The 17,751-nt window shown below is 57.6% G+C and overlaps 2 protein-coding genes across 38 annotated transcripts in view; one reads left to right on the top strand and one right to left on the bottom strand.

The window, feature by feature from the left end:
• Nucleotides 1-11: 11 nt before the first annotated feature.
• On the top strand, nucleotides 12-8,040 carry LRWD1 (leucine rich repeats and WD repeat domain containing 1). 2 transcript variants are annotated; one of them, XM_050783706.1, is made up of 15 exons: nucleotides 12-289; nucleotides 924-1,158; nucleotides 1,261-1,377; nucleotides 2,296-2,436; nucleotides 2,676-2,780; nucleotides 3,018-3,143; nucleotides 3,219-3,333; nucleotides 3,510-3,610; nucleotides 3,796-4,003; nucleotides 4,501-4,573; nucleotides 4,669-4,809; nucleotides 7,085-7,176; nucleotides 7,321-7,476; nucleotides 7,565-7,677; nucleotides 7,782-8,040. In XM_050783706.1, exons 1-15 carry the CDS (start codon nucleotides 210-212, stop codon nucleotides 7,920-7,922), a joined length of 1,944 nt encoding a protein of 647 aa, XP_050639663.1. In that variant the 5' UTR covers nucleotides 12-209; the 3' UTR covers nucleotides 7,923-8,040. The 2 variants fall into 2 exon arrangements, with proteins under 2 accessions (XP_050639663.1, XP_050639664.1); XM_050783707.1 differs by lacking the exon at nucleotides 12-289 and adding an exon at nucleotides 686-787.
• Nucleotides 8,041-8,328: 288 nt separating this feature from the next.
• POLR2J (RNA polymerase II subunit J) overlaps nucleotides 8,329-17,751 on the bottom strand; it is a 99,688-nt gene continuing 90,265 nt past the window's right edge. For 19 of the 36 annotated variants that reach the window (XM_050783819.1, XM_050783806.1, XM_050783816.1 and 16 more), the window contains exons 2-4: nucleotides 14,210-14,298; nucleotides 11,417-11,506; nucleotides 8,799-9,398 (exon numbers count right to left, since the gene is read on the bottom strand). In XM_050783819.1, the coding sequence (XP_050639776.1) occupies nucleotides 9,062-9,398; nucleotides 11,417-11,506; nucleotides 14,210-14,262 (480 nt within the window). In that variant the 5' untranslated portion in view covers nucleotides 14,263-14,298 and the 3' untranslated portion in view covers nucleotides 8,799-9,061. Of the gene's footprint in view, nucleotides 8,557-8,798; nucleotides 9,399-11,416; nucleotides 11,507-14,209; nucleotides 14,322-14,482; nucleotides 14,492-17,746; nucleotide 17,751 lie in introns of those variants that run through there. The other 17 variants (XM_050783794.1, XM_050783805.1, XM_050783796.1 and 14 more) reach the window with 7 other exon arrangements.

Genomic DNA, 17,751 nt, shown 5'->3' with positions numbered 1-17,751 from the left:
TGGGTGGCCGCTGGGAGTTGTAGTCCGAGCGAGGCGGGGGCACGAGGCCTAGGTTCCGCTTCCTTCCGGTCGTTAACGCCCACGGGCTCGCGCGGCGCCACCTCCTGGGCTCCGTTACCGCGGACGCCAGTACCGGGCTCCAGGAGACGCAGGGGGACGCCAGACGCCGGGGCCGCCGACTGGGTCGGCGCGGGCCGCGCCTCCTCGCCATGGGCCCCCTCTCGGCGCGGCTGCTGATGCAGCGCGGGCGCCCCAAGAGCGACCGGCTGGGGAAGATCCGGAGCCTGGAGTAAGAGTCGGGCAGGGGGCGAGGCTGTGTCCGCGGGGCCGGGGGTCGGGGGGAAGAGCGGGGACCCTCCCCGACGGCCTGCCTGTCCCCGTTATCGCCCTCTGGGTTCGGCAGAGTCGCTCCAAATGTCTTCTTGTTGGGAGATCGTGGCCCTACCCGTTCGCCGCGAGCCCCGAGGGGCCTCATCCCCTGAAGGGAGCCCGGAGAGTTAGGGGCACAGCCTGCAGCTACCATTAGAGGGCCTGGGAAGCACAGAGGAGCCCCCGAAGGATCAGGAAGAGCATCCTAGAGGGGGCTAGGATGCCCCTCAGTCCTAAAGTAGTTGCAGTTGTTTTTTTTTTTTTTAAGTGGTGGGGAGTCGGGAGTAGTGGCGCGCGCTTCTAGTCCCACCTACTCGAGAGGCTGAGGCGGGAGGATCCCTCAGCCCAGGAGATGGAGGCAGCAGTGAGCTGTGATCGCGCCTAGGCGACTGAGTGACGCCCCGTCTCTAAAAATAAAGTAACGAGGGGGTGGGGCGGGGCGGCTGCACTTGTGCGAGAAATGTCAGGTGAAAAAGCCTTCTGAGATAGCTGGGGCAGATTGGTGTGGGGTGCAAAGCCTGCCCGCCCCCTAAGCCTTCTGCCCCCAACTCCAGCCTGTCAGGGTTGGAGCTGCTCTCCGAGCACTTGGACCCCAAGCTCCTGTGCCGCCTGACGCAGCTGCAGGAGCTGGACCTATCTAACAACCAGCTGGAGACGCTGCCGGACAACCTGGGCCTGTCCCACCTGCGTGTCCTCCGCTGCGCCAACAACCAGCTGGGGGATGTCACTGCCTTGTGCCAGTTCCCCAAGCTCGAGGAACTCAGCCTGGAGGGGAACCCCTTCCTGACGGTAAGTGGGGGCCTCCCACCAGCCTCATACTGGGGGCCAGGACTCTATTGGGCTCAGGCTCAGCATCTCCTGAGCCACTGCCGTTCACCCCCTCTTCCCCAGGTCAATGACAACCTGAAAGTCTCCTTTCTCCTGCCCACACTCCGTAAGGTCAATGGCAAGGATGCGTCCTCAACTTACTCTCAGGTGGAGAACCTGAATCGGGAGCTGACCAGCAGGGTAAGGGGATGAGAGGATTATTGTGTGCTTGGGAGCTATAGGCGGCATCAGGAAAGTGATGGAATTGGACATCAGGAGGATGCGAGGAGGGTGACTGATAGGGGCTCTTTGCCCTAACAGCCCCTAGCCTGATGTGCTTTTTTTTTTTTGGAGATGGAGTCTCACTGCATCACCCAGACTGGAGTGCAGTGGTGCGATCTTGGTTCACTGCAACCTCTGCCTCCCAGGTTCAAGTGATTTTCCTGCCTCAGCCTCCCAAGTAACTAGGATTACAAACACCTGCCACCACGTCCAGCTAATTTTTTGTATTTTTAGTAGAGACAGGGTTTCACCATGTTGGCCAGGCTGGTCTCAAACTCCTGACCTTAGGTGATCTGCCCGCCTTGGCCTCCCAAAGTGCTGGGATTACCGGTGTGAGTCCCGGCACCTGGCCTGACTCTTATAAGTAGCTCTTTCTGGGTTTTTACTTTCCTTTTTTTGTTTGTTTTTTTTTGTTTTTAGAGACAGGGTCTCACTCTGCTGCCCATGTTGAAGTGCAGTGGTGTGATCATAGCTCACTGCAGCATCCAACTCCTGGGCTCAAGCAATCTTCCTGCCTTAGCCTCCTCAATAGCTGGGGCTTTAGGCACATGTCTGGATCATTTTAAAATTTTTTGTAGAGATGGGATCTTGCTATATACCCCAGGCTCCAACTCCTGGCCTCAAGCGATGCTTCTTCCTCAGCCTCCCAGTGGCTGGGACTACAGGTCCCTGGGCTGTTTCGGGGTGGGGTGGGGGTCGGGTGTGTGTGTGTGTGTGTCTGTGTGTGTGGTTTATGAGGCTGTGATTCCAGGAGGCTTCCAGCAGGTGGCAGGATGGAGGGCTGGGTCCGGAGGAGCTGGGGTGGGCCGGGCCTGGATCTGCTCCCTCTTGCACCAGGTCACAGCTCACTGGGAGAAGTTCATGGCCACACTGGGCCCTGAAGAGGAGGCTGAGAAGGCCCAGGCAGACTTTGTGAAGTCAGCTGTCAGGGATGTCCGCTACGGGCCTGAGTCCCTCAGCGAGTTCACCCAGTGGCGGGTACGTCCCTGTCCCGATGTGCAGGGAATCACTGGCTCTCGTATCCCTAGTTGCCTGGAGGTCCCTGGGTGTGAAGGGCTGAGGGGCTGTGGGAGTGGGGTGAGTCAGGGTGGGCAGCCCTGTTGACTGGAGAGGCCCTTCCCCAACTCTGGAAGCACAGGCTCCCCCTGACTATGTATTGGCAGGGCTGGGGGCGCCTGGGACTGTGCCCAGCTTCCTGATGGCCTGGCCCCACCCAGGTGCGGATGATCTCTGAGGAGCTGGTGGCCTCCAGTAGGACCCAGGTGCACGAGGCTGACAGCCCAGAGAAGCCCCCAGAAGCTGGAGCTGCCCACAAGCCCAGGGTGAGTGCAGCTCCTAGGGCTCTGAGGCTGGCCCAGCCCCTCCTGCCTGGAGAAGCTGCAGGAGACCAAGGTGACCTGGGCATGGGCCCAGGAAGCACCCCAGGCCCTGACTCGCTCCCTAGAGACCCTGGGCCAGCCTGGGCCTCCTACACCCACAGTGAGGTGGGGTCCAGCCTGTGATGGGCAGGAAGGAAGCCCCTGGCAGATGGGCCCATGGTCACAAGGCCCCCTCCACAGGCCAGACTGGCAGCCTTGAAACGGCCAGACGATGTCCCACTCAACCTCTCTCCCAGCAAGCGGGCGTGTGCCTCCCCGTCGGCCCAGGTGGAGGGCGGCCCTGTGGCAGGCTCCGATGGCAGCCAGGTGAGCTGAGGTGGCAAGGAGCAGGTGGCAGATGAGTTGGGGCTGGGCAGCCGTGACCTTCCTCTCCCCACACAGCCTGCCCTGAAGCTGGAGCCCCTGCACTTCCTGCAGTGCCACAGCAAGAACAACAGCCCTCAGGACCTCGAGACCCAGCTGTGGGCCTGTGCCTTCGAGCCAGCCTGGGAGGAGGGTACATGGTGGCGGGCAGGCGGGGCAAGGGCTGCTGGAAATGGGGCCGCCTGGATGGGTGGGGGATCAGGAGACAGAGCTTAAAAGACACCATCAAGTCTGGGAGGAGGAGGCTGCAGGGAGGACTTGGATGGGAAGTGTCTCTGCTCATCTGACTTCTCAAAACCGGGCACTCAGGGGCCACATCCCAGACCGTGGCCACGTGTGGCGGGGAGGCCGTGTGTGTGATTGACTGCCAGACAGGCATCGTGCTCCACAAGTACAAGGCGCCCGGCGAGGTGAGTGCAGGGCAGGGGTGCCCAACTGACTCCTGCATAGCAGCATGGGGATGGGTGCAGGCTTGGCCCCCTGCCCAGTGGCCTTTTTCTTTCATGCTGGGGCTCCCTCCCCCAGGCCCGGACCTGCCCGTGTGTTCACACCAATAGCTCTGCCCCAGTGACTGTTTCCTCTAACCCCCACCCAGGAGTTCTTTTCTGTGGCCTGGACAGCCCTGATGGTGGTCACACAGGCCGGCCACAAGAAGCGCTGGAGTGTGCTGGCAGCCGCAGGCCTGCGGGGCCTGGTCCGGCTACTGCACGTGCGTGCCGGCTTCTGCTGCGGGGTCATTCGGGCCCACAAGAAGGCCATCGCCACCCTGTGCTTCAGCCCTGCCCATGAGACCCACCTCTTCAGTAAGCCCCTCCCCTTCACCCCTGGGACCCCCAAGCACCCCTGTCCTGCTGCCCCAGTGGCCTCCGCGCTCTCCTCCCTGGGATGGCTGGGAGCTCAGGCGCCTGCCGGGCCCCAGGCTGCACTGCTCCCACTCTAGCTTTGGCAGGAAGCCATGGCACTTCAACCCTGGCTTTATCCACAGCCTGCTCTGTGGCCTTGGAGTTTCCCAACAGTTTGGGCCACTCTGTCCCCTGTCAGTGACCTGGGGGGATGCTCCTGCCCCCAGGTGTGGTGCCCCCTGGCAAGGGAGATGGATGAGCTACAGGAGATGGCTGCTGGAGCCACCGCATCAGGTTACAGCGAGGAGACAGGGATTGTAGGCCCAGGAGTGTTCTGTCTCCTAGCCTCGGCCCTCCCTCCCTGCCTCGGTGACCGCGGGCTCAGCCTCGTATGCAGCCAGCAGGAGGGAGCAAGGCCACCTCAGGGCCACCTCTCCCCTGCCCCACTCCCTCCTCAGCGGCCTCCTACGACAAGCGGATCATCCTCTGGGACATTGGGATGCCCAACCAGGACTACGAATTCCAGGCCAGGTGATGCTTCGGGCGAGGCTGGGGAGTGGCCAGCTGCTGGGGCAGGGACACCTTGGTCCAGGGCTGACGCTCTGCTCCCTCTCACCCACCGGCAGCCAGCTGCTCACACTGGACACCACCTCCATCCCTCTGCGCCTCTGCCCTGTCGCCTCCTGCCCGGACGCCCGCCTGCTGGCCGGCTGCGAGGGTGGCTGCTGCTGCTGGGATGTGCGGCTGGACCAGCCCCAGAAGAGGAGGTGAGGCTGGGCAGGGGGCGCCTTGGAAGCCAGGTCTCTGCACAGGGTGACTATTGGCCCAGATGGGCTCAGAACAGCCTGGGCACACTCGGGCAACCATAAGAGTTGTTTTCAGGGGCCTCTTCACGGAGCTGGCCTGTCCTACCTTCCTGCCAGGCTCGGGAGGAAAGGACTGTGACCCTGCCCTCACCCTGGGTTCCGCTGTGGGACTGGGCCATGATGACCTCCCCTTCACCTGGGGCTTCCGCACCATGCTGTGCCCGTGATCCAGCCACTCCTGCCACTCAGCAGCAGCCTGACGGTCCTCTGTGCAAGCGCAATGTTTTCATCTGTAAAGCGGGGCCAGTGGCTAGCGGAGGGCAGGGGAGGCCGTGTCTGGGCAGGCAGGCTTTGGAAATGCCACGTTGAGGCTTTGTGGCTCATCTGCCCCTCCTGGAAAGACTCTGAGACAGGGCTTGGCAAGGGGTCCCTGTCCTCTTGGGGCCACCAACCTACTGGAGAAGACAGACGCTAAGCAAAGGTGGCCCGTCAAAATCCCACAGTGTGATGCCAGCTATGAAGGAGAGGGAAAAAGAGTAACGGGCAGGGGGACACTAGCGTGAGGGCCTCAAGGGACTCTGCTGAGGTGACCAGCAGCAGATGGATATTCTGGGGCTCACGCTTTCCCCCCTGGGAGCCCGGCGAGGGAGTCAGCAGGCAGAGTGCGGGAAGGTGCTCGCATGGAGGGAACAGTATATGCAAAGATCAGTGGCAGGTCAGCTGGCTGGTCTGCTTGGCCATGTGGCCACAGCTGGGTGGACTCAGCCCACAGCGAGGTGGCAAGGGTGCCTGGGCAGGGCACGCCAGGCTTTGTCAGCCACAGTAAGCTTTGCATTTCTATTTTTTATTTACTTTTTAGTTGAGATGGAGTCTCCCTCTTGTCACCCAGGCTGGAGTACAGTGGTTTGATCTCGGCTCACTGCAACCTCCACTGCCAGGGTCCAAGCGATCCTCCTGCCTCAGCCTCCCAAGTAGCTGGGATTACAGGTGCACGCCACCAGGCCTGACGATTTTTTTTTTTTTTTTTTTTCTTTTTTGAGACGGAGTTTTGCTCTTGTTGCCCAGGCTGGAGTGCAATGACACAATCTTGGCTCACTGCAACCTCCACCCACCTGGGTTCAAGCAATTCTTCTGCCTCAGCCACCTGAGTAGCTGGGATTACAGGCGTGAGCCAACACGCCTGGCTAATTTTTGTATTTTAATAGAGATGGGGTTTCGCCACGTTGGCCAGGCTGGTCTTGAACTCCTGACCTCAGGTGATCCACCCACCTAAGGTGATCCACCCGCCTCAGCCTCCCAAAGTGCCAGGATTACAGACGTGAGCCATTGCACTGGCCAATTTTTGTCTTTTTAATAGAGATGGGGTTTCGCCATGTTGGCCAGGCTGGTCTCGAGCTCCTGACCTCAGGTGATCCACCCGCCTCAGCCTCCCAAAGTGCTGGGATTACAGGCATAAGCCACCGCCCTGGGCCAAGATTTGGATTTTTAGCCTACCTACAACAAAGAGCCCAGGAGGAGCTTCCACACAGCAGCGCTGTGCTGAACGGAGCAGCAGGGCCCTTGGTGGCAGCGGCGGTAGTTATGGGCTTATCTTTCTCACCAGCAGCCCCTGGGCTGCCTCCTCCCTCCCTGCCCGTGTGCCTGGTCCCCATGTCTAAGACGCTTCTTCTCATGCCCTCTGCCCAACTGGCTCAGGCCTGGCCCATGGTTAGCTGCTGGGCCATCCTCCTGGCTCCAGGCCAGTCTCCGAGTCAGGTAGCTGCCGGGACACTTCTCCAAGCAGACACTCCCACACGCTCTCAGCTCTGCAACATTCAGCAGCCATTCCCGTCTTTAGAGTCAGAGCAGATACCCCCAGCAGCCCCCTGGGCCATGGCCTGGAAATACCTGCCCTACTTGGCTGCCAGGAGGGCCCCTGCTCATCTCACACTCGGTCCCAGAAGCACCGGCTCACTTCAGAGCCTGTTCAGACCACCTGGCCTAGTCCTGTCCTGGAAGAGCCACCCCCTCGTGCCTCTGGGTCACTACTTGTGACTTGGGACACTCAGGTGCTGGCTCCCCCTTCCAGGGCAAACTGAACCTTCCTGGAGCCAAGAATGTATCTCTTTGGTGGCATCTTCTGTGCTGCCTTCACACAGGGCAGGGTCCCCAGCAGGTGCCCTGCAGATTCCCTGGGTGAGCAGGCAGCTCTCTATCTGCAAGGAATGGCCAACCAGCATCTCCCGCTGCCCCACAGGGTGTGTGAAGTGGAATTCATCTTCTCTGAGGGCTCCGAGGCATCTGGACGGAGAGTGGATGGGCTGGCATTTGTGAATGAGGACGTCGTGGGTGAGTGAGCCCAGCTCGCGGGACAGCCTGGCCTCTGGGCACACAGATGGGCCACTTGTCCCCAGGCTGGGCTTCTGATGATCTCTAGTGGGAGGAGGTGTCCGGGAGGGGCCACTCTGCACAGCTTTCCCTTCTCCCCTACAGCCTCCAAGGGGAGCGGCCTGGGTACCATCTGCCTGTGGAGCTGGAGGCAGACGTGGGGGGGCCGGGGTAGCCAGTCCACGGTGGCAGTGGTGGTCCTGGCACGGCTGCAGTGGTCACCCACCGAGTTGGCCTACTTCTCGCTCAGCGCCTGCCCTGGTGAGCCCGCCTGCCTGCCTGCCCACCCCATCCCCTCAGGGCCTCTGGGAGCTCTGCCCCGACTCAGGCTCCACCTCTGTCCTGACAGATAAGGGGATCGTGCTCTGTGGGGATGAGGAGGGTAATGTGTGGCTCTACGATGTCAGCAACATCCTGAAGCAGCCACCCCCGCTGCCGGCAGCCCCGCAGGCCCCCACGCAGGTACCGCCCGGCTCATCCTGCCCAGGCTTGGGCTGGCAAGGCATCAGGGACCCTGCCTTTGGTCAGCAGCAGCCCATCCCAGCCCTCCTCTCTCCCCCCACCAGATCCTGAAGTGGCCCCAGCCCTGGGCCCTTGGCCAGGCGGTGACCAAGACCATGGTGAACACGGTGGTGGCCAATGCTTCCTTCACCTACCTCACCGCCCTGACGGACTCCAACATTGTAGCCATCTGGGGGAGGCTGTAGCCTCACACCATCGCAAAGGACCAGGGACACAGCTAACTTATTCAGTTTTGGGCCGATGGGGGTGGGGGGTCTTTCTATCAGTGAATATTTTTATTAAACTCTCTACTGTGGACAAGAAGCCTGTGGAAAGGTGTTTCGAGTTATGCGGGAAAAAGTGTTCCTGCTTTGATTGACAGGCAGGCCCAGGAGCTGAGGCTTCTAGAGCAGAGACTCATGGGAGCTCATGGGTTTGCACACTTCCCTCCGGCTCAGCACTGCCTCCCCAGCAGACCCTGGGCTCCGGAGCTTTGGTCCAGAATGAATTCATCCCCGCCAACCGGAGGCCCCTGAAACAGGTCATCTGCCTGCATCAAGCCTGACCATCCATTTGCTTGTGAAGTCACCGCTGCTCAAGTCCACATCCAGGTCTCTTCCGCCATCCTTTATTAGGAATATAAAACCTAATCTATGTACAGGACACGTCGGTGTCAGGGTGAGGGGTGGTCACAAGGCGGGCCATGGCTGGGACTGGCCGCTCTCCTTGGCATAGTGCCTGGAGCGGAGGGTCACGCGCAGGTAGGAACTGGGCTCACAGGCTGAGCAGAGCCCCCTCTGGCCCCTACTCAATTCCTTCCTGCTTGTCTTTGATGGCCACCTGGGAGAGAGGAAGAAGGCGGAGACTGAGTTGGAACGGCTGGGGCAAGGACGCTGGGGAAACAAGCCCCTGGCCAGGCCCTTCCTGGAGGGCAGCCATGGGCCACACTCCCCAGGACAGTGGAGCAACTGAAGAGCCCTCCCAGCTGGCCCAGTCCAGCCGTTCTCTATGGCAGCCCAGGCAGGAGTCAGGGGCCACAGGCTTCCTGGGGAGCAGATGACTCAACACACTGAAATCCCCCAAGCTGTGGCTCTTTCCCCTCTAAACTGTTATAGACTCCCAGGCGCCCTGCCGGGAACAGGCATGGGCCACCCTGGGGTGAGCTGCCTCCCAGACAGAGGCCTGGAAGGACCAGGCCTTGCCAACCACAGATAAGGGATGTAGAAGAGCACCCCCAAAGGACAGCAGCTCCCCGCCCCGATCCGGCTCACAGCACATGAGGGGACCCTGCCGCGCTACGGAAGTCCCATGGGGCAGGCAAGCCGCAGGCCTGGACTCCACAACCTCAGTCCACACGTCCTGAAGCCTGTGGTGGAAGTCCCTGCCCTTCCATGAGCACCGCCTCTCCCCCAAGACCTCCGAAGAAACAGGCTAGGGCTGTCCCAGGCATGGGCACATGGGCCGGTGTCCAGCCCACGCCGCCCGCCCCTCCGGGCCCCGCCCTCACCCGGAAGCGCTCCTCCAGCAGGGACAGCTCGCTGATGAGGTCGGTGATGGCGTTGGTGAAGGCTTCCTGGGGGCTGTAGTCCGGCGTGGTCTGCACTCGGATGATGATCTTGTGCTCCAAGGGGTGGGGGACTTTGTAGCCAGCAAATAGCACCTGTGGGTCCTTTAGGAGTTGTCTGCGGTCCAGGGACAGACAGTGTGAAGGTCTAGCCTCATGCCCTCGGGGCTCAGGCCCAAGCTGGGTGGCAGCCAGCTCAGAGCAGAACAGACTTTCTAGCCAAAAATCCAACCCCCCAATTTTTTTCCCCAAAAGTCTTCAAGGAAAGTAATGCTTTTAGGAAGATAACTCATGTGGGAACACCCTACCCGCCACACACACACACATAACACCCTGCATCCATGATGTTGAAGGACACACACACGGTCCCCCACACCCCCCACATCCGTGAGGCTGAAGGACCCAAGCTGGAAACGGATTCCAGCAACCTCTTCCCACAGGGAACCGCAGTGCTGGCAGAGAGATCTCCTAGGCAGCGAATGTCCAGACAGTGTTCAGTGACTCAGGCCCAAAAAGCATCCACACAGCAAATAAAGGCAGCAAGGAGAGGAGGGCCCAGGCTCTGAGCAGTGAGTGGAATGGAAATGCAACTCTGTCCTCCGAGCAGCACAGCTGCCGGCGGCTGGCCACGCACACTGGATGGGGCTGCGTCGCGTACTGTGCCCTGGGCACACTGGGGTCTCCTGTAGAGCAGCTCAGAGTGGTGTGAGCACCACGAGGGGGACCCATGCATAGCTGGCAACACTGGGCTCAAGAGCAGGGGAGCAGCAGGGCCCCAGGAGAGCTTGGGTGCCCCACTGGCTGGGCTCCGGGCAAGAGTCCTCCATCCCTGTGCCCGACCACACCAGGAGACTGGGCAGACCCCACTCACAGACAGGGAAACGCCTGGCTTCGCTGGTGGCACCAGAGGGAAGAGCCAAGTCTACAGGAAAATGACAAGTCCCTGGGCCAGAGTGGCCGTCACATCCCTGACCGACCACCTGGCTAGGACCTCACTGGTGTAAACGAACATCCACCAACTAATGCAGGGCACCCATCAGGGGCACTGGAACGCCACAGAACTCTCCTACTTCTTTCTCTTGTTAAATAGAAGTTCTAGTCTCTGCCACATACATCTTAGAGTCCCAGGTGGCACTGAGGTCACAGACAGGTGGCATGAAGGAAGCTAATCTTGACTGCTTTTCAATGCCCCTTAGCATGAACACCACACAGGCCTACTGTGCTGGAATCTGCTGCTCGTTCATTTATAGAATGTGCACTTAACAGTGAACGTAAGGCCGGACGCAGCAGCTCACATCTGTAATCCCAGCACTTTGGGAAGCCGGCAGGTGGATCATCTGAGGTCAGGAGTTCAAGACCAGCTTGGCCAACATGGTGAATCCCCATCTCTACTAAAAATACAAAATTAGCCGGGCATCGTAGCATGTGCCTGTAGTCCCAGCTACTAGGGAGGCTGAAGCAGGACAATCACTTGAACCTGGGAGGCGGAGGTTGCAGTGAGCCAAGATTGCGCCACTTCACTCCAGCCTGGACGACAAGAGCGAAAACTCCGTCTCGGGAAAAAAAAAAACAAAAAAAAAGTGAATGTAAATGCACATGTTCATCTACAGAATAAGCCACTACAGAAGCGTGGCTTATGTGAAGACATGGAGGTCAGTGTCATTTTGATAAAAAGGTACCAAGATGCCGGGCGCAGTGGCTCAAGCCTGTAATCCCAGCACTTTGGGAGGCCGAGACGGGCGGATCACGAGGTCAGGAGATCGAGACCATCCTGGCTAACACGGTGAAACCCCGTCTCTACTAAAAAATACAAAAAACTAGCAGGGCGAAGTGGTGGGTGCCTGTAGTCCCAGCTACTCGGGAGGCTGAGGCAGGAGAATGGCGTGGACCCGGGAGGCGGAGCTTGCAGTGAGCTGAGATCTGGCCACTGCACTCCAGCCTGGGTGACAGAGCAAGACTCCGTCTCAAAAAAAAAAAAAAAAAAAAAAAAAGGTACCAAGATTATAAAATGCCCACAGCAAGCCCCCAGAAGGACCTCCTGTAGCTCAGAGAGACTGAGAAAGATCTTGGAACTTGTGCTTTGCCCAGAGGGGCCCATTAAACACAGCCCATGAGAGCCTGTGATGGGAAACTTACGATTTAATGATGTTTCCCAGTGTGTGGTCTTCTTTGTTGATGGTGAATAAACAGGCATTGGGTACCTTGGTGTCCTTGTTAATGGTGATCCTAGGAAGATGCAGAGGCCACAGATGAGGGGCAGGGGCTCCCCTCCTCCCACCCTGAGTCTAAATCCTGCCTCCTCCTGGCCAGGTGCGGTGGCTCGTGCCTGTAATCCCAACACTTTGGGAAGCTGAGGTGGATAGATGACCTGAGGTCAGAAGTTCAAGACCAGCCTGCCCAACATGGCAAAACCCTGTCTGTACTAAAAATACAAAAAAAAAAAAATTAGCGGCCGGGCACGGTGGCTCACGCCTGTAATCCCAGCACTTTGGGAGGCCGAGACTGGCGGATCACAAGGTCAGGAGATCGAGACCATCCTGGCTAACACGGTGAAACCCCGTCTCTACCAAAAATACAAAAAATTAGCCGGACGCGGTGGCGGGTGCCTGTAGTCCAGCTACTTAGGAGGCTGAGGCAGGAGAATGGCGTGAACCCGGGAGGCGGAGCTTGCAGTGAGCCGAGATTGCGCCACTGCACTCCAGCCTGGGGCACAGAGCGAGACTCCGCCTCAAAAAAAAAAAAAAAAAAAAAAAAAAAATTAGCTGAGTGTGGTGGTCCATGCCTGTAGTACTGGCTACTTGGGGAGACTGAGGCAGGAAAATAACTTGAACCTGGGAGGTGGAGTTGCAGTGAGCCGAGATCACACCACTGCACTCCAGCCTGGGCAACAAAGGGACTCTGTATCAAAAATATAAAAATAAAGGCTGGGCGCAGTGGCTCACGCCTGTAATCTCAGCACTTTGGGAGGCCGAGACGGGCGGATCACGAGGTCAGGAGATCAAGACCATCCTGGCTAAAACGTTGAAATCTCATCTCTACTAAAAATACAAAAAATAGCCAGGAGTGGTGGCTGCTGCCTGTAATCCCAGCTACTCGGGAGGTTGAGGCAGGAGAATGGCATGAACCAAGGAGGCAAAGCTTGCAGCAAGACTCCGACAAAAAAAAAAATATATATATATATATTTTTTTTTCCTATGTATATATATCCCTATATATATAGGAAAACAAGCTCTGCCTCCTCCTGAAGACCTTTCTCAATTTCTTCATCCCATAAAGACCTCGCCAACCCGGTCCCCTACTTCCTGCTACCCCAGATCTATGGAACTTTGGCCTTTTCTGAATTCCCTTTTTTTTTTTTTTTTTTTTTTTTTTTGTAGAGATGGGGTTTTGCTTTGTTGTCCTGGCTGGTCTTGAACTCCTCGCCTCAACTGATCCCTCCTGCTGCCCAGGCTGGAGTGCAGTGGTGTGATCCTAGCTCACTGCAGCCTCCAACTCCTCAGCTAAAGTGCTCCTCCCACCTTAGCCTCCTGAGTAGCTGGGACCACAGGTGCACATCATCATGCCTGCCCTGTTCCTTTTTTCCAAGGTGGTTTCTCCACGTTGACACCACACACATTTTAGGGTGCATAATTCTTTCCTGTGGGGTGCTGTCTTGTGGACATTGTAGGACATCAGCAGCATTCCTGACCTCTATCCAGTAAATTCTAGTCATAACCCCTTTGACAACCAATAATGTTCCCAGTTATTGCCAAATGACCCTTGTGGGGTCAAATGGTCCCCAGTTGAGTCTGCTCTAAAGGAGGCCTAAGTGGCTGGCAAGGGCCACACCCAGACCTCTGCACGGCAACCTGGGAACAGTAAGAGCCAATGGTTATGAGGTCTTTCAGGTGCTGAGCTTTGGACCAAGAGCTTTACACAAATTACCTCATCCAATTATTTTTATTTTGAGACAGGATTGTGCTCTGTCGCCCAGGTTGCAGTGCAGTAATGCGATCACGGCTCACTGCAGCCTGAAACTCCTGTGCTCAAGCGATCCTCCCACCTGAGCCTCCCAAGGTGCTGGGATTAAAAGTGTGAGCCAGCGCACCCGGCCAGATCTTTTTTTTTTTTTAAATGGAGTTTCACTCTTGTTGCCCAGGCTGGAGTGCAATGGCGTGATCTCCGCTCACCTCAACCTCCACTTCCCAGGTTCAAGTGATTCTCCTGCCTGAGCCTCCCGAGTAGCTGGGATTACAGGCACGCGCCACCACGCCCAGCTAATTTTGTATTTCTAGTAGAGTAGGGGTTTCTCCATATTGGTCAGGCTGGTCTTAAACTCCCGAACTCAGGTGATCCGCCCGCATCGGGCTCCCAAAGTGCTGGGATTACAGGCGTGAGCCACCGCACCCGGCCTGAATCCCATGTTTAAGTACAGTAATAAACTCATTTTCCACATGAGGAAACAGGGCCTCCAGCAGATCAAGTCACAGATACAGAGTAGCTAAGTGGGGGATGCAGGGGCTGAGCCCAAGCTCTCTCCCCTGGACTCCTTCAACCCGCAGGCAGCAAGGAGCCACTGCGGCTTTTACACAGGCCGCTGACAGATCGGAGGGGATGGGGGATGGAGGATGGAAGTGGAGGGCGAGAGACAAGACAGGAGGCTGCCAGATCCCAGAGGAAAAGGGCTATGGAGAACCAGACACTCTAGGTTCGAATACAACCCCGCCACTTCCTGCGTGTCCGGGGGAACTTGCTCCTCCGAGCCTCAGTGTCCTCATCTGCAAAATGTACACACTCGTCACTGCCTCGCGGAACGGCCTTAAAACAGGCCGAGCGGTCGATCAAGCAAAAGCTGTTTCCCTCCCGGGGCAAGAGATGGGCAGGAGACACCCCAGAATGCGACAGTCGCAGGCCCGCGCACCTCGGCCCGCCGCAGCCAGCGTCACTTACTTCTTCTCGCCCTCAAAGAGCAAGAACGACTCAAAGGCTGGAGGGGCGTTCATGCTCCCGCCGCCGTCGCGTCCAGACCCCAAGTATCTGCCGCCGCCTCCTCCAGAGCCCTGATAAGAGGCCTCTTCCGGATTACTCCAGCGAGACAAACCCGCGTAAGGATCGGCTCATCGCCCCCTTTCGGGCTGGAGGATCTTGCGCAGGAGCGAGAAAAGCCCGAGGTAGGCCCTTGCCTCTGCGCATGCGTCAGTCGGGAGGTTCCCCCCCCCCCCCCCCCCCCCGTCCCCCCCACACACACACCATCCCCTCCCCTCGGCGTGGCTTGCCCCCGTGGGCGCTCTTCGGCGCATGCTCAGAGCGCTAGGAGGGCTGTTCTGCCCCCACAGAGACCTCCTAGTCCTGGCTGAGCGGGAACCCCAAGCTGTACCTTTCTCCGCTCCCCATATCCCTTGATCTCTCTTTGGAAACTTGCACCCCTTTGGAGTGCGCAGTAGGAAGCCCCTGAATAGAGATAACAAAGTTAAGGGGTAGTGGACAGCTGCGGCTGGCAGCCGTAGTGGGAGCAGAAGATCTCGTGGCCAGAGGCAGATCTATGATAAGCCTTCTGCGCAGGCTGCCTACACCGACTGCTGCAGGACCCCTGCCTTGGGGGTGCCACCGGCTTGTTGGCCGGGAGGAACAATTGGGTGACGGACGGATGCAGAAGGAGGCAGGTGTATACAGAAGTGAGAGGGGAGCCCGGAGGGTTACGTATATCTTTTTATATATTATTATTATTTAGAGAAGGTGTCTCCCTCTGTCGCCCAGGCGGGAGTGCAGTGGCGCCATCATGCAGCCTCCAACTCCTGGGCTCCAGAGATCCTCCTACCTCAGCCTCCCGTCTGAGCCTCCTGTCTCAAAAAAAAAGAAAAAAGAAAAAAAAGGGGGTCCAGGTGCAGTGGCTTACTTACACCTGTAATCTCAGCACTTTGGGAGGCTGAGGCAGAAGGATCATCTGAGGTCAGGAGTTTGAAACCAGCGTGGCCAACATGATGAAACCCCATCTCTACTGAAAAAAAAAAGACAAAATATTAGCTGGGAGTGGTGGCGTGCGCCTGTAATCCCAGCTACTCAGGAGGCTGAAGCAGGAGAATCGCCTCAACTCGGGAGGTGGAGGTTGCAGTGAGTTGAGATCACACCACTGCACTCCAGCCTGGGCAACAGAGCGAGACTCCATCTCAAAAAACAAACAAACAAACAACAACAACAAAAATCATCTGGGAACCTGCCCCAGGCCCCAGTTGAACGCCAGGCCTTGAAGTGTCTGGGAGGCAGTGGTATAGACTCAGGGGGCAGATGGGAGGTACACCCTCTCCTGTTCCTCTCGCTTTTCCAGGTGGCCTCCAGAAACAATGTGGCATCCTGGGCTATGGGCAGCTCTGCTCAGGGCCTGAGAAGAGAACCGGGGGGCAGAGCCAGGCATGCACTGATGTTAACTTCCCTTCCAGCTGCAGTGGTCAGGATCTGGGGAGGGGAGGAGAGGCGTGGTGGATGCTGCCAGAAGGGCGGCTGTGTGTGTGCACTCAAGATCCAGGTTTCTACTTGGAGCCCTAATAAGTCCATGCCTCTTTCCCTATCACTGCCTGCATTTAGGCTCAGGAGACCCTGGAGGCCATACTTCCTGGACAGTAGGTCCTTGAAACCCAATGAGATCCAACAGGTATGAGGACTTTTGTGTACCCCTAAGGAAATAGCCAGAGAACCATGTGCTGGTGATTTAGGGTGGGGTGGGGGCTGCATCAGGCTCAGCCACCCTTGGACCCAGGCCTTGGGCCAGGAAGGGAGGGGAGGGACCCAATCCAGCAAAAAGGCTTAGGAGGCCCATAGGATGGCAGACCACAGGAGGCTATGAAGCTCTAAGGGGTCAGGCTGGTGGGCTGCTTAAGGGGGAAATGGTATCCACCAAGGCCACAGCCAGGAGAAAACATTGATATGGCCCCAAAAGCCATAGGGAAGAGGGAGAGGGCAGGCCCCTTGAATCTAAATCTCCCCTTGACCTTTTTTTTTTTTTTGAGACAGGGTCTCTCTGTCGCCCAGGCTGGAGTGCAGTGGCACGATCTTGGCTCACTGCAACCTCCACCTCCTGGGTTCAAGCAATTCTCCTGCCTCAGCCTCCCAAGTAGCTGTGATTACAGGCACCTGCCACCATGCCCAGCTAATTGTTGTATTTTTAGTAGAGACAGGGTTTCACCATGTTGGCCAGGCTGGTCTTGAACTCCTGACCTCAGGTGATCCACCCACCTCGGCCTCCCAAAGTGCTGGGATACAGGCGTGAGCCACCGTGCCCAGCCCTCTTTACCTTTCAACAGTTCCTGGAAGAGCCAAGGTATACAGGCTGCCCCACTGGCCCTGCCCCAGAACCTAGCTGGGCAGCCAGGTCAGGGGTCATGTCTGAACCCTGGGACTTTGGGGGCTGTCCTAGGATAAGGACAAAGAGGGGAGGCTCAGAGCTTGCTTGGATGAGCTTTGAGAATGTGTTCGTGGCTGGGTGCGGTGGTCCTGTAATCCCAGCACTCTGGGAGGCTGAAGTGGGAGGATGGCTTGAGCCCAGGAGTTGGAGACCAAGCTGGACAACGTGGTGAGACCCTGTCTCTACCAAAAGTACAAAAATGGGCATGATGCTGCACACCTGTAGTCCCAGCTACTCAGAAGGCTGAACTCAGGAGCTGGAGGCTGCAGTGAGCTATGATCACTCCACTGCACTCCAGCCTGGACAACACAGTGAGACTCTGTCTCCAAAAAAAAAAAAAAAAAAAGATGTTCTGGAAGACTCTGAAGACTCTGAGGCTCTTTTTTTTTTTTTTTTTTTTTTTTTTTTTTTTTGAGATGGAGACTTACTCTGTCACCTAGGCTGGAGTGCAGTGGCGTGATCTCGGTTCACTGCAACCTCCGCCTCCCAGGTTCAATCTGATTCTCCCAAGTAGTAGGGATTACAATGCGCACCACCGCACCCAGCTAATTTCTGTGTTTTCAGTAGAGACTGGGCTTTCACCATGTTGGCCATGGTTTGCCAGACTAGTCTCGAACTCCTGAACTCAGGTGATCCGCCCGCCTCAGCCTCCCAAAGTGCTGGGATTACAGGTATCCTCGGTCTTGTTAATTACACTGGGGTTTGCTGTGTACGGTGAGATCAGGATGAGGGCGGTGAGGTGGTGACCAGGGGGACCCATGCTTCTGCTCGGGGGGTTGGCAGAAGCCAGCAGGGCTTGGGGTTTCCCTGTTTGAAGCTCTCCACGTTGAGAGTGCGGAGGAGCGTGATATGCGTGTGAAAATGCAAACCTGGCCCTCCCTGGCTGGAGGCTGGCAGTGGGTGAGTCTCTGGTAAGACCAGGACACGTATACTTTTTAAGCTTTTTTATTCTTGAAAAGTTAAAAGATACACAAAACTAGACTATGCAGGATAATGAGCCCCCACATACTCCGCATCTCTCTTCCGTAATTATCAGCTCGTGGCTACCTCTACCTCTCCCCTCTACTTCTTGTCTCATCTCTACCTCTCCCCC

This window comes from Macaca thibetana, chromosome 3 (genome assembly GCF_024542745.1).
Source record: "Macaca thibetana thibetana isolate TM-01 chromosome 3, ASM2454274v1, whole genome shotgun sequence".
Lineage (NCBI taxonomy): Eukaryota > Metazoa > Chordata > Mammalia > Primates > Cercopithecidae > Macaca > Macaca thibetana.
The sequence above is the reverse complement of the archived record's forward strand: the minus strand, read 5'-3'. Positions and strand labels throughout refer to the sequence as shown.